Genomic DNA, 15,896 nt, shown 5'->3' with positions numbered 1-15,896 from the left:
AAAGTCAGGATGGTGTATAAGGTTTACAGAACTTGGCCAAGGTCACAGAGCTAATGTTTTCATGTCTGTATTCAAGACTTTTCTCTGAAAATGGAGAAAGAAGTCTTGTAAAGTGTAATTGCTTACTTTCTTATGTAGTTTTCTCAGCTCATATATACCATAGGAGACTTTCAGAATGTGTCTTTCCTTTTTCAAATATATCTTTGAGAAATGTCATGAAGAAGGATCTAAGGGATATAAGCTGTCATCACTGTGAGAGAACAACTTGAGTTGTTTAAGGTGAGGAAAAACAATGCAGGGAAGAACCATCTACTGTCATGCTATCAGTCAATAAGATGCAGTCTTTTCTCTGTACAGACCTTGCTTTAAGGGAACACTTTGTAAAACAGCAGTCTCTCTCTCTCTCTCTCTCTCTCTCTCTCTCTCTCTCTCTCTCTCTTTCCTTTTTTCCCCTGAGACAGGGTTTCTCTGTGTAACAGCCCTGACTGTCCTGGAACTAGATCTTGTAGACCAGGCTGGTCTTGAACATATAGAGATCTGCCGGCCTCTGCCTCCCCAGTGCTGGGATTAAAGGCATGTGCCACCACTGCCCAGTTTATGTATTTATTTCTGTATGCAGGTATGTAGGTGTGTAGGGATGGAGTCAGAAAACAAATTGTTAGGTTCCTTCCTTCTACCATGTAGGTCCTGGGGATTGAACTCAGGTCAACAGTCTTATAGACAGGCATTTTTGCTCACTGAGCCATGTGGCCAGTCCAAAGTCTTTTCATTTTCAACTCACAGAGTATGTTCTCCAAGAAAACTATTCCAATGGAACTGTCAATATTAATTTTTTTAAAAAAGGCATAGAGTGGGTACCCTTTCATGTGGCAATACAATTTTTACCAATCTAAGAAGTAAAGAATTGGACAGGAAAAGAATATTTGAAGACACAAAGGTATGGTGTGTAGGAACAAAGGAAACATATTGAACATGGCTGTTTTGAATGGCGTGAATTCCCAGAAGATTATATATTGAAGTGCTAGACCTTCCTATTTTAGATTTAAATGTCTTTGAGATAAATTCTGTATATAAGTTCAAATGTGGGGCTGTTCACCAGGGACCATTTAATATAACTGGGTACTAGAGAAAGATGTAGGCATAGTAGGCTTATATGAACACAGAGACAAAGAAAGTGGTCATCTGAAAGCTAAGCAGAGAAGCAGCAAAAAAACTTATATCCAGTCTGATACAGTAAACACATCCATTCCTTTTGTCTAGGAATCCCAGTTTGTGGTCATTTGTTATGCAAATTCTAGTATAGTGACACAGTGCCAGCAGAGGTACTAGTATACTAAGATAGTACTAAAAGTACCAACAGAGGTACTAGTATGCTAAAATAGCACTAACGGAGGTACTAGTATAGTGAAACAGTACTGAAGTACTAATATACAGATCCAGTACCGAGAGAGATACTATTGATCGCTAGAGACACTAGCAGTGACGTGATTTGTTAGTTAAACTTATATGGCCAGGCTGTTAGGACCACAGAACTATCCATAGGTAAACTTCTTGGCTGCTCATTTGATTTAACATGCAACATGCATTTGAGCCCGTGTTAGGTGGACGGTTCTCTTCTAGCTCATCTATGAGCAGTCTGTCTTCTACCAGTGTCATTGTGACATCATAGAGCCTCTTTGTAACATGTCTGCTTATTGCTTGCTTTAGGTAGGGATGCACCTGCTCTAGATCAGTGTATCTAAAGAAGTAAAAGAATTCTAATAGTCTTAATATAGACTTGAGTCTTTCATCCTTCAAATGTACATTATGAACCGATTTCTTTTTTCTTAGGAATGTCTTACAAATATCTTTGGCAACATAGTAGACTCTTAGTGTCCAGAAGTGGATCTTAAACCTTGTCTAAACAAAGAAAAATGTATAGTTAAGATAGAAGAACAATTTCTTGGTTCACACATGGGCACACAAAATATAATAATGAATGTGGTTGGAAACATTGTTATTTTTCTCAATAAAAAGTATTTTGGGGTTTGTCCTTAGTCTATTTTGTGCTTATATTATAGAGCACCTGAGACTGGTAAATTATGTATCCAACAGAATTTGTTGGCTTATAGCCCCAGAGTCTAAGTAGTCTAGGATAGAGGGCTCAGCCTACATCTACCAGTGACCTTCTTGATGCATCATCTCATGGAAGAAAGTGTGTGTGTGTGTGTGTGTGTGTGTGTGTGTGTGTGTGTGTAGTCATGAGATAGGTCAAAAAAAGGGGAAGAATCTTGTTCTTTCATAATAACCACAATAATAATTTATTCTCTTAGTAACGTTATTAACTCACGATGGTAGAAACTTTATGTTTTAGGCCCTACTTCCCAATGCTGTTGTCCTGGACTTAAAGACTGTATGTTTTTGCTGAGAAATTTTCAAACTACAGCATGACAAAAGGCTATACTTTCATTTCACATGACATCTACCATATTATCTTTTCACCAGAATATCAATAACACAGAGTAATTCAGGAGTCTAGGAGTTCTTAAGTAATGTCCTGTAAATCCACAGGTCCAGCTAATCTAGTAAAGCGAATGTGTGAAGACCAAAACTGCCAGGTGCATGAACTTTGAAGATGAGTCAGTCCTCAAAGTGGGTTTTTATGCTAACTCATCTTAATTCTCAAATATCTAATCTCCATTTACTACAACTGCAGGTTTTCTAGAAGAAACACACATATATAACCTGAATTTTTTATGGCAAAATCCTATATTTGGACAGTTGACAGTGTGGTAAAAAAACATTGAGCAAGAAACCTTCAGAAATGAGCTGGAAACAAATGCCCTAAGTGGGACATCAAACTTTTATTTATCTGTCTAGTGACTTTTAAAAAACTAATACCAAAGAATGGAGCTTTGAGATCATTGTACTGTCAAATTCCTGAAATTAATGTTTAATATCTGGCAATATTTTTTAAAAAACACGTACTGAAAAGCATTGTCAGCATTAATTTTAACTTTGTTGGTACAGTGATGCTGAAGATCAAAGGAAGAGGCTTGTGCTTCCATACTCTGCTGTTGAGGTGTCTCTTCAGTCTCAATTACATTCATAATTTCAAGTGGAAGAAGCTGACTTTTAAAGCTGTCTATCCTAGGGAGAACCATGAAGCTGCTCTGCGAATGAGGAGAAACTGAATTGTGTTCTTCAACTGTGGAGAAATAGCTCTAATGCATTCTCAGACAGACCCATGCTCTCTGGGTCTCAGTGTTCTCAGAAATGGCCCATGTTCTGGAATTCTAGCGTTATCCCTGAGATTCTTTGCTTCCAACCATTTCACAACTTTTATATTCTAGCAAGGGTGTAGGACCACCAATGAAGTAAAAATTTGTAATTCATCGGACTTCCTTTACCAAGCTTACTTTCCTTGTCATGGATTAAATTATATCCCGGTTTGTATGTGTGTTGTATTTGCGACCATGTACTCACCGCTCTACTCTTCTCTGGGCTGCACCTTGGCTTTTGTTCCTAGGGTAACTGATGCAGTTGGAGATATTTTATTGTCTCTAGGTTGCTTTTTCATTGTTAGGCTTTTCTTACAATACCGTTTACAGTAGAATATTCCACACATGTAGTTAATCGTTTGTTTAATTTGGCAACAAGGATATTAGAATTATAACATCATCTAGGCAGTGATTCTCTTAGAATGTTGCTTGCCTTATGTCTGTTCATTTATATTCTCTTCAGTAAATAAACCTTAAATCCCCAGAGTCTAGCAGTGACTGGCACACATTCCAGTACATGAAATAGACACAGAATGTCAATGCCGATGTATGTAACGATTAGTTAAGGAGAAAAGTACACCCAAGAAGGACTTCTAACAGTACTCTACTTATTTGACTTTTTTTTTCCCCCCAAGCAGGTTCTTTGCTTGTGAAATTCCTAGAAAGGCGTGGGTGGCATAGGAAGTAGCTGGAATTCTGGGCCCTGCCAAGTTTGGGGACCTTACAGGTAGAGAGGGACATTGTTTATTTTGGAGACGTCGTGAAAAGAGGGAGAGCTGGTAAACCAGCTTAAGGCTCCAGTCCCAGGTTGGGGGTCAGAATGTCAGAGTTTAACCAAAGCCACAGGCCCACAGACAGTCACCTGCTCGATGGGCGGTTCTGGAGGCCAACCCACGAGATGGGCGGGGCCTAGACGGCAGGCGGGGCCCTCCAGGGGGCGGGGCTGCAGCAGAGCCCCTCCCCACCCCTCCGTAGGTCACAATGTAGGACTAGGGCGGGTGGGGCGGGACCGTGCGGGGGCGTGGCCTGAGGGCGGGGCGGGGGCGGTGACGGCGGCGGGGGCGGGGCGGGAGGCGGAGTCGCGGCGGCTGGAGGACAGCGCCATTCCGGCCGGCCGCTCCCTCCGTCCCCTCGCCACCGGCCCGCAGTGGTGCCCGGGAGCCGTCCAGCGAAGCCGCCGAGTGCGAACGCGTGAGGCGGCCCCACTCGCTCGCTCGTGCTCTCCCTCGTCTGTGCCCATGGGCTGGGCCGCCGCGGACGAGCGGCGCTGAGGAGGGGGGCGCGGAGGACCTGAGGCGGCCGCGGTGGCGCTCTCCGGCAGCTTCTCGCCACCGCCGCCTGCCCGCGGGGTCCGCGTCCGCCCGCCGCCGCCGCCGGCGCCGCCGTCACCGCCTTCGCGCCCGGCTGGCGGGGGCGCCGTCCTCCCGGGCCGTCCGCGCCGCTGTCCCGGGCCCGGCAGTGCACGGCAGGCGGGACCGCCGCGGGGGCCATGACCGTGGAGCAGAATGTGCTGCAGCAGAGCACGGCGCAGAAGGTGAGGCGCGGGCTGCTCGCCGCTCCTCGACGGGCCGCGTGGCCTCCCCCGCCCGGCTCGGCCACCCCGGGGCGTCGCGCTGGGTCCCGCGGGGCTGCGTGCGGAGCAGGATGTGTAGCGAGAGGCTCTCGGTCCACTCCCTTCTGCAGATCGCTCGCGCAGTAACCGACGGTGCTGCGTCCCCAGAGTGACCCTCACATTCCTCCAGTGCTCTGCCAGGCTTTGTAATTAAACTTTTCCCCCATCGCTTCCTTTCCTATTCCCCTTTCTTCCGCAAGAATGTCACTTGTCACCCCCCCCCCCCCCTTTGGACAGTTTCTCTTTCGGAGGTGGTTTTATTCCAGGCCTACTGGTTTCAAAAAAAGAAAAAAACAAAATCTCCCAAACCGAGTTACCTGCCTTCCAGGTCAGGTACATCCACCCAGGATGGACTCTAGACAAATAGAGGGTTCGGTTGGTTATTACTCTTTTTTCTTTTCTTTTTCTTCTGACTATTGAAACTCTCTCTCACGAAGAGAGACCTTTATGGCTGTTATTGAAATCTTTTGTCCCCTAAGTTTGACCTTGCTCTCTCGTTCGTTCACCCTTTACTCTGGAATCAGGTAGACACTGAGGGGCGATCGTCACATCTTACTTTTGGAAGAGCATCTTGCTATTCTAGATTTTGCTTGAAGAATTTTAAATGCTCCATCATAGCTTGCCCCATGCCCTCCCTGAAGAGGAGTTGGTCATGACTTGTTCTGCCTCCCTTGCTTATTGCGGCGAAGAGCCTTCTGAGAACAAGAGAAACGATGGCTTAGTCGTATTCGAATTGTAGAAGCAAGCAATTGGGTTTACAGTGAACAGCCAAAGCCATGTTTGGCTCATCTGTGTGAGTAATGGGTGCCACACCCTGCTGTAGTTTTGACATTCCGTACTTGCAGTGTACCTGTGCCTGTCTTTAAAGTAAGGCCTATTGTACTAAAATAGACCAATTATGTGCCAACAGCCTGCTTTTTTTTTTTTTTTTTTTTTTTGTCTTCAGAATAGTTTTAGCTTTCATACTTCTTGCGGTAACTGAAGATGTTGGTGAATTTTGGGAAGCAACGATAGTGCTTTGTTGTTTCAGGCACTTCTGCTAAAGTTGGGTTTGAAGCCCATTTTAGTTGATCTTTCTTGTAAACTGAGATTATTGCAGACTGTAATGTCTTTGTGGAAGAATAATTAAAGACTGAGTAATGGATAAAACAGTTAGCCTTCTACTCTTGTATGTTGTATCTTGAACACTATAATCTTTAGATTTTGATCTGGAGTATGTGCTGGAGTGATGACTAGGTCATGTGATCTTAGGATACTGACTCAGTATCATTTTGTTTCTAGTTTTTTTATATTTTAAGATTTCTTTATTTCAAAGTGGAAAATGTTGCTATTCTTTGCTTCTCTTAAACATGAAAATGGCAAGGAATTTATTTGTTTGTGGTTTTTGTCATTATTGTTCATTTTTATTAACTACTTCTTTGCATAGAGTCAGATAACTATCTTTATCTGAACTCTGTACATAAAACTGTAGAATCAAGAATTAAATTACTAGGAGTGATCTTGGTTGTCAAGATCTTCCTTGTTTAATGAGCTTCCTCTTCCCAAAGAGAATATTCTCTAGTTTAATATATTCATGTTATGATGATTTTTTTAGCACATGTTAAGTATGTTAGATTATTTCATTGACATTGGGAATTGTTTTTAGAGCAGCATCGTATAGTTTTACTCGTTCATCGTATTTACTTTTAATGGTATTGGGTTTTGAACCCAGGCATGCATGCTAGGCAAGAACTCTACCAGCTGAATTACGTCTGTAGTTTCTTAAATGTGTTTCTTTCCCTTGTTAATACACTGTTACTTTGTAACCAGTATTAGAGCCGTTCAACAAAACAATCTAATTCAAAGCTGAAGTCTTAAAACTATGCTAGGAACTAGGAAGTATACTTACTTGGTTCAAGGAAGTAGGACGTGAGCTTCATACTTAAGAAACAAAAGTGAAACTGATTTTCTTTAGAAACTTCATGGGCTGTCAGGAAAAGGGAGGGCATGTTTGGAGCACACTACTGGGCAGACAGAATTTTAACTGGATTTCTCTTTTCTAAAGAGTATGCAGGTTTGTTGACAAATGTTAAGGAAGTGGCTATTATAATTGTTGTAATGACTGTTTATGTTTTTAAGTTTTTTTCCCCTCTTTTACTGTAAAGAGCCATAGGATTGTTATTTTTTAAAGCTACAGTCCACAAAACTTTAAGTAACTAGTAACAATGTAATAGCAAGTGACAGGGACTGTGTCTTCCCCTTTTGTATTCTCTGCTTAATGGGTGGTTTGCCCAAGGAGTTTGGAAATATTGGAAACTGCTGGGAGAGTGGATTTTCTGAGGCTGAGATGTTTCAGGTGAGCATTTGGCAGTATAGAGAGCACAGCTAAACCCAGGCTTATTTTCTTCAACCCTTGTGCTGGATATTTACCTCCCTGGAGGATCTTTTGATCTCCGAAGAAATTTGATACCTAAATTCAAGTTCCCCTTGCAGGTTCCTTAGGGGAGGACTGGGAACTTCCTCCCAGGAAACAAGGTGCTTCTAGGTGAGCAGGGCTCCCCTTACTTGAAAGCATCCTGGTGAGTGGGCTGCCTACACAGTTACTCAATAGGGCTTGGACTTGTTCTTGCATGCAGTAGGACCCAGTAAATGTTTGACAAATAACTTTGTAAGGGAATGTTTCTTAGAAGGAAAGCAAGCACAGCGAACACTTCGCTTCCTGAGTAAAGACTGACATTCAGTTATTGAGAAACAACGAGAGCTTGAAAAACCACCCGCACTAGGAAAAGAAGCAGTAGACAAAAAGGACAGGATGTGCACTGGGCCTAAGTCACCCTTCTGTGACCTTGGGCAACTCATTAAATGTCTTTTAAGTCTTCTTATTAAGCTTTAAGCTGTGTGTAGACATGAAAAACTTCTTCAGATCTGAGTGTTTAGGGGAACTAAGCAAACATTTATGCATGAGGATAATATAATATAATAATATAAATATCCTCTTCAATTTAAAAGATCAAGAAAATAGATTATTCAAAAAGCTCTCTCAGTGTTCACTCAGTGCATTAAAACAAAAGCAGTTGTCAGAGAAAATCCAATTAATTTGCCGTAAGGAAATGTTAATTATGTAGGCATGCCCATCAGTGAGAAAGCTGGGACATAAAGACTCTCAATTCAAGACCAACTGGGTATATAGCAAATTAAACAATAGCTGCTGAAAGCGAAAGAGAGAGAGAGAGAGAGAGACAGACAGACACATAGAAAGAGAAACAGGGATGGGGAAAGAAAAAAAAACATGTTTATACACTTCTTTTGTGGTTACCAATCATATTTTCTAAATGCAATACCACAATTCAAAACCATTTAAAGAAGTTTACCAAAAATGCCATTCTGAGGACTAGAAAGCTAGATCAGTCAGTAAAATGCTTGCTTTCCAAATGTGAGAACCTGTGTCCCATCTCCAGCATCCACATCTAAGCCAAACAGAGCAGCACCCATTTGTAACCAACTGGGGAGAGAGGCAAGATGGACTCTTGTAGCTCACTAGCTGCCATCCTACAGAATCAGTGAACTTCAGGTTCAGAAAGAGTCTCCAGGTCTAAGGTAGAAAACGATTAAGCCAGACATCCACTATCGGTCACCAGATTATTAGACATGAGTCTGTATGTACATGATATGTGTGTTTAAATGCAGGCAGGCATGTATCCTGGCAAACATTTGAAGGTCAGAGGGCAACAATGTAGTCATCTCTCTGCTTTCACTTTTGCAAGGGGCTCTGGCAATCAAATTTAGGGCCCTTAGCTTGCGAGGTAAGCAATTTTACCTGTCTAGCCATCCAGCTGGCCCATTGCTTGTTTGATTATAGTTCAAACAGTCCTTCTTAGTTCTCTGTGCAAAAGTGATACGCATTCAGTAGAAACTGGATTTTGAGTTCTTCTCCCAGGCTAGGAAAGCGCTGTGGGGACACATGTCTGTCTTTCGATGTGGGGCGGCAGCAGTGAACCGTAGCTCACACTCTGGGACTCTAAAGGAAACGAGCTAGACTTTATGAGTGCCTTTGCTGTGGGTTCTTGGATACCAAGATTAATTTATGTGCGCTATTCAGTACTGCGTTGTAGAATAAGCTTTAGACTGGATGCTCTTTTCTAATTGAAGAGCAGCGCTAAGTGTTTTCAGCATGATAACTATGATTTGGGGCAGGTAGATTTAGGCTAGTTTTGGTTTTTGCATGGAACCGTAGGCATTTTCTTTGTTGTGGAAAATCTATCCTCTTTCCACTATTAAAATGTTTTTGAGCTTCAAATATCTTCCATATTTCAGTTTTCTTTCTTTTTCACTGTTGAATATCCCCACAAATGTGGCTACATAGAGATGATGGTGGTATATTGCTAGTTTTTTCTAGTTTTCCACCAGATTTTTGTTTGTTTTGTGACACTGTTATACATGGATGATAGTCAGTAAGACTGAGTAGGCAGACATATTTGTATTCGTCTTGGGCAAATACATTGGAGTAGATCCGCTAAAGTATGCTCTTAAATTGTTACCCAGACTCTTGTACATTCTCTCAGCTGTCTCTGAGAAGTCAGTTGGTGTACCATTTCCTGAGGACTTTGTCTTGTTACTTTTTTATGTCTTAGCCATTTTACTGAGTATAATGGAAACTCATATTAGTTTGTATTTCCTTAATGACTAACAAGTTCTGAGATCTTTTATGGTGATTATATTTAGGATGACTTTTAAATATTGTTTCTCATATTGTACCCAGTTTTCCATTATCACAGGGAACAGCAATTGAGTATTTTCCAAATTGGTAAAATGTTAAAGAAGTTGTTAAAGGAAACACAAAGCATGAAGTTTTAGAATCCATTTTCCTCCTTAAAGACTGATAAAAAAAAAAGGGTGATTGCTGAAAACTTGGAAGCATTTTCTTTATCATGCCTCATCAAACACTCAGTTCATCTCTTCAATAATTGAGTGTGCATGTACTTTAGAAATCCTCATGATGCATATTTTATAGTGCATATTTTATAGTGTATAAAATATTTTCCTAGTGGATGCGTTGCCACATGTGTGCAATCTCAGAACCAGTCTAGGCTACTTAGTGAGACTGTGTCTTAAACTTCCACTATCCAAAACAAACTAACAGCCAACAAACAAATAAAACTTTTTACATAGTTTACTTGGGGTAGAAGTTGGAAAGAACTTAGAGGAAGAATGGTTGGTATGGGATGAACTGTGAAGAGATATATTGGGCAAAGATGTCTGTTATACTTTGATCCATCTGAGGACAAGGTAGAAAGCTGATTTGAACCACCAAGCCCCTGCTACATCTGTTGGATTTTTTACTGTTACTGTTCAGTGAAAAAAGATTGGGGATATGAAGAGCAATAAGTATCAGGTAGGAGGTGGCTGCAGAATTGAGACCTGAGTTCTCACTGAAGCAGGATGGCTCTGTATAGACGGATGTGTGGAGAAGGACCAGGAAAGACTTGATGCTCTGTTAACATTAATGGGAGCAGCAACTGTACATGGTGTTTGTAAAACTTAGTGTTTAATTTCATGACACAGTCCATGGAGAATCAGATACCTTATTTCCTTAAGGTGCTGCAAAAAACCAGCTTGGCCTGGAGCTCAGAGCATCTTTGTCCCTTCCAAGGCCTCTGAGCTGGGTCTGGAGATCCCAGCAAAAAAAAAAAAAAGTCCCTCAAGCCTTTCCCTGCGGCCTTTAAGAAATCGCACAGTGCAGTGCTGGGAGAGAGGATGAAATGTAGACGAGAAGTAGCTCTAAGGACTGTGTCTGTGAGAGGTAGCTGCAGCTCAGCACAGCTTGTCTGCAGTGGGCAGACATTCTGCAGCTTGCAGACTTTCTGAGCTAACTTACCTGTTTCCTATCAGCTTCGGGCTAGTGATAGAACTGTAGAACTAGACGAATTGAACTGAGGCTCCCTTTGGTGGCTGCCACGAGAGGGAGGGCACCAGTGGACCTGAGTTCATTCAGAGATGTTGCTGGGCAGGTGACAACAGCCTACCAGTTGGCCAATTTCAGCTGTATTGTCTGTGTTGTGAGGCAGGGGCAGGGCTCTGGGGAGACCCCCAGAGACGCTCTTTCTGGTCCCATGGTCCCATGCTATGTGATGTGGTTCTAGGGCAGCAGGAACATTTACTGATATATCTTACCAGTATCTATGTTAAGCTTCATTGGGGCTAGCTTGGGCATACCTCCTGTTGTGCAGGATTGGAGGGGGGGATGATGTGTTCTAGGGATGTGTTGTAGGTGGTGTGCCCTGTACTCCTTACTTTTCTGGGGGAGCGAGTAGAGGTCTGTAACCTTAATATCCAAAGATATGGGTGACTGTCTTGTTAGGGCCTCTCCTACTTTTCTCCTCTCCTTTCCTCCCGTTTCCTACTTCTTTGGCACTTTCAATTTGCCTATTTCTTTTACATTCATTTAAATTTAATTTCAGTCTCCTTCCTCTCCCTCCCTCACTTTCCTCCTTCCCTCCCCCCCAGTGTGTGTGTGTGTGTGTGTGTGTGTGTGTGTGTTTGAATTCCCACATGGCATACATGCATAAGGAAGCCAGATGGGACAATTTGTGGAGTGATTCTGGGGTCTGAAGTTAGGTTATCAGGCTTAGGGAACAAATATCTTACCTGCTGAATCATCTTATTGGCTCCATTTGTCATACTATTACCTGGGTTATTTCCCTTTTTGATTTTGAGTTTTAGAAATTCTTTGTGCACTTTCCATGTTGTGTTATATGTGACTGATGTTTTAATTTTCTTACTAATTTGAGTAAAAATATTTTTTGCTTGTGTGCTCTGAGGTATAATAAGATTCATCATATGTGTATGAAAATATCATAAATTTTGTATTAACATATGCTCTAAACAGATTTTCAAGGTTCACTTCATGTGAATTGTCCGAGCACCTTTGTTTTGAAAAGATGATCCCTGATGTTTGAGTTGATGATTTCCTTCTGGAAAGTTGACCGTACCTGAGTGGCTTGGTTTCTCACCTCCTCTCTTCCACTCTTACTCTATATAATGCCACAATACCATGTCTTAAGAACATGCTTTGAAATAGGTTGGGGATATTTTTCTGCAGTCTTTTTGTTTAAAGAATGTTTTGTCTGTTCTCTATTTTTGCATCTCGTGTACAATTCTAGTGTTCTAAGTACAGTTAGACCAAAAGCTAGGTAGGAGTTTTGAATCGAACTGTGTTGATTATAGAGATCAATTCTGAGTGCATAGACTCTTAAGGACTCTTTTAATGTAATAACTCACTACATTTTCCCATTAATTTAGATTTTAATTTCTTAATGGCATATTGTTTATAGACTTGGTGTGTCATTTATTAGAGTTAATTTTTGATACTATTCTAGATGGCAATTTTTATGTTTTAATTGTTCTTTGGGAGATAGATTATAATTGATTTTTACATAGGCTTTGCCCAATGAGGTTTTTTTTTAAATTTTTAAACCTTCTTGTATATATATATATTGTTTTGCTATGTGTGTGTGTTCTGATTTTTTTTCCTTACTGTTTGATTGCCATCTCTGAGCCTCCAGGAAAAAAATATATTGACCTGGCATTCTTGCATTGTCCCTTGTTATATGTAGGGAATGTTTTGTCCTGTACTACGTGTGATCTTTGCCATAGTTCTTTTGAAAGGTATATTTTGTAAGGTTGAAAATGTTTTCTTCAATAGCTAGTCTGTGAATATTTTGGTATAACTCTGTTTGTGGTCAATCTTTTGTGTTTCTGGACATACCACAGCATAATCACACTACCATTAATAAACTATTTGGTTATCTATTTGAGCTCTTATAGAACTTTCTGATTTTTTTAGTGAAATTCCTATTTTTTGTTTGTCTTTTACAATTTTATTTTGATTTGAAGAAGTTCCTTGTAGTCCAGCTTCTATTTGTGCAAATTAAAAGCAGGAAAGGTTTGCATTAGCCCCTGTAGTCCAGAGTTGGTTGGCCCTGTTGTTTTGGGGCTTGCTTATATTATGGTGAAGTGCCTGTGAGGGACAGCTGTGCAGATCGTGGTGGCCACAATTAAAGCAAAAAGGAGTGAAAAAGTAAGATCATTTTCCAGGGTATCTCCTCCTACAGCCTATGCCTCTTTCCTTCTCCTCCTCCTCTTTTCTCTTCCTTCTTCTTCTCCTCCTCATCTTTTATTTTTTTTTTTTTGTATTTTGAGAAGGGTCTTTTACACATAGTGTTAGCTCTCCTTGAACTCTGTAGACCAGACTGGTCACAGAAACTCTCAAAGATCTGCTTGCTGCCTCCAAGTGCTGGAATAAAGGCCTGTGCCTCTGTGCCCTGGCATTGACCCTTCCTATTAGCTTCCTGATCCTTTTTATTCTTTTTTTAGTGAACATTCAAGAATTTAATCTTCTAGGTAGTTGTTCTTTTGCTCAATATGAATCACTGAAGAAAACAGAAAAAGGCATAGCTATTGGATATGAATTCTATGAGCCTGGAAAGTAAGTGTGTGTATGTGTGTGTGTGTGTAAAGTTAAACAGTATAGAAGATTTAGCTGTTAATAAAACATATCTGTTTCTGTTACACTGTTAAAATTTAATCACAGCTTCCTACTTTGTGATTTCTATCTTTGAGAGATTGTGTACTTTATAGTTCATGTCTCCCAAGTTTGTATATTCTCATCAGTTCTGGATTCTAGTTGATTGTCCATTTTCTGCATTAATATATAGTGACCAGTCAGTGTCATGTCTGTTGTTTCATTTATTCTCTCTTAATTTTATGCAAACTGAGAAATAAATAATGCACATGTAGGAGGAGGCTGCTTGTTTGCCCCAGTCACCCAGATCCGAAATAATCACACAAACTGTATTAATTAAATCACTTCTTGGCCCAATAGCTCTAGCTTGTTATTGGCTAACTCTTATTTCTTAATTTAACCCATCACCGATAATCTGTGTATCACCACTTGGTTGTGGTTTACCAGATAAAGTTCCCTCTGGCGTCTGTCTTTGGCAAGGACTACATGGCTTCTGACTCTGTCTCCTTCTCCCAGCATTCTGCTTAGTTTTCCCCAACTAGCTCTGTTCCCTTATAGCTCTGCTATAGGCCCAAAGCAGTTGCTTTATTAACCAATGATATTCACAGCATACAGAGGGGAATCCCACATCTTCTTCCCCTTTCTGTTTAAATGAAAAAGAAGGTTTTAGCTTTAATACAGTAAAATTACATATAACAAAATGGCTATCAAGTAAGAATTATAGACAATATTTATATCTAATTATCTTTTATCATATCTAAGAAAAACTATAAGTATAAATTTTTCAATTCCATCAAAGACTCCAGAATGATATTACCTAAGAAAACAGGAAGTACATACAACTGCTTAATGGCTCTACATAGACCCGTTTTGGGGTGGTTTGTGCAGCTCAGAGGCCGTGAACAGACCTCCTGTGCCATATTGGACTGTATGGAGCAAGTAGTAAGTACCGTAAATACCCTAGCAATGCTGCAGCTTAGATTCTTAAGTGCTTAACATTTTAAGAAGTGCTTCTGGTCAGAAAATAATTATAGATATGCAATAGAGGCAAATCCAGATTTAAAAAAAAAGACCTCTAAATGGGTCACAGTGTTGGTTAATTGTATGTAGACTTGGGAGAGAGAAGAAAAAGAGTATAGAGAGTTGGAAAAGAAGCAAATTGTTTAAAAAAGTCTTTAAAGAGACAGAGTACAGACAGTCATAGATTAAAAGGAATAAAGAAAAATCATGTAAAGATGGAAAATTCACAGAGAGTCTGGATTATGTATATTATTGTGTTTTATTTGACTTTTTTGACTATAAAGGAACTAAGTACAGAGAGACATTTTATTGTATGGGCTGCTAAGCTAAACCAGCATGTATATTATAAAGATATCTTGACTTCAGAATTTGGGTCTAAGGATATATTGCTTTGTAAAAGAGGTTCTTCTTTTGTTTCCACAGAGGATGAGAATCTGTGGATTTCTTCCAGACTAATATGGTTTAATGGACAAAACTGTAAAGTTGACGTGAACACCCCCCCCCAATTACTTATGCATAAGCTTATATTCTGTGGTGTGTGAATACAGATTGGACCTGTGTTATGAGTAGCCAAGGGCTAAGGGAGGATGAAGGAAGAATGAACAACAGGAAGGGGATAAAGTGGTGAATTCAAGATATACACATACTTCAGCTGTTAAAGAGAAGCTTCTAACTTGAAAATATCAAGGACAAAGAAACATGAAATGATCTGCAGCTCCTGTCACTTTAGGTGGCTCTACAAGAACTGTAGCAGGATAACAAACCTTTAGTCCTTTCCCTTCCCTTGGTTTCTGGCAGAGCTCAGAAAACTCTTGGAATTGCTTTTTTTTTTCCTTAGGGAGACGATTCGTGGTGCTTGATGGATGGTCTGGATAGCTTTAGGATGGGAGCTGTTTGCCAGAAAAACTAACCAGTGCCACAAGAAGGTTTGAACAACTGGGCATCACTGCTACCTCCAGTGAAGAGATAGGGTCTACAGGTTAAGCTTAGTCAATAGTTGTCAATGATTGAATTACCTATTCTTAATAAAACTCACTTTTTGTATGTTGTTAATTAAGTGCCCAGGAAATACTATAGGAGAGTACTTAACACACTCAGTTAAATTTCACCTTCTTAGATTCCTCCCACCCCCGGCGAAGCATTTGTTTTTTAAGGTTAAATTTTAGCTTCCTAATTCTCTTGAGATTTACTTTCTTAGAAAACATAACAATATCTTATTAGAATAAAGAAATTAAGGAACATTTTCTTTTTAAGGTCTAATCAGGACATAAGGAAAACACAAAAATTTGAGTAAGAAATGTTTACCATAATGAAGAATTGGCCAAGAACAGATTGTTGACTGCCAAGAGAAAAAAATGCGAAGAGAGGAGGGGACAGGTCTTGTGGCATGATCCCATAATGCTAGCTGGTGAGGAAGTGAGACTGTGGAGCAGGAGGTCTGCTGGGCTACAGAGTGAGTTGAAGATCAGCATGGACAACTGAGTGAGACTCTTACTACAAGACT

The 15,896-nt window shown here is 40.6% G+C and overlaps 1 protein-coding gene across 5 annotated transcripts in view; it reads left to right on the top strand.

The window, feature by feature from the left end:
- The first annotated feature begins 4,638 nt into the window (after positions 1-4,638).
- Usp25 (ubiquitin specific peptidase 25) overlaps positions 4,639-15,896 on the top strand; it is a 105,314-nt gene continuing 94,056 nt past the window's right edge. For 2 of the 5 annotated variants that reach the window (XM_085685711.2, XM_085685710.2), the window contains exon 1: positions 4,642-4,794. In XM_085685711.2, the coding sequence (XP_085541837.2) occupies positions 4,750-4,794 (45 nt within the window). In that variant the 5' untranslated portion in view covers positions 4,642-4,749. Of the gene's footprint in view, positions 4,795-6,904; positions 6,926-15,896 lie in introns of those variants that run through there. The other 3 variants (XM_085685705.2, XM_085685707.2, XM_085685706.2) reach the window with 3 other exon arrangements.

The sequence above is a fragment of the Myodes glareolus genome, chromosome 2 (genome assembly GCF_982192425.1).
Source record: "Myodes glareolus chromosome 2, mMyoGla1.1, whole genome shotgun sequence".
Taxonomy (NCBI): domain Eukaryota; kingdom Metazoa; phylum Chordata; class Mammalia; order Rodentia; family Cricetidae; genus Myodes; species Myodes glareolus.
Note: the sequence above shows the minus strand (reverse complement) of the source record. Positions and strands in the feature narration are given on the sequence as shown.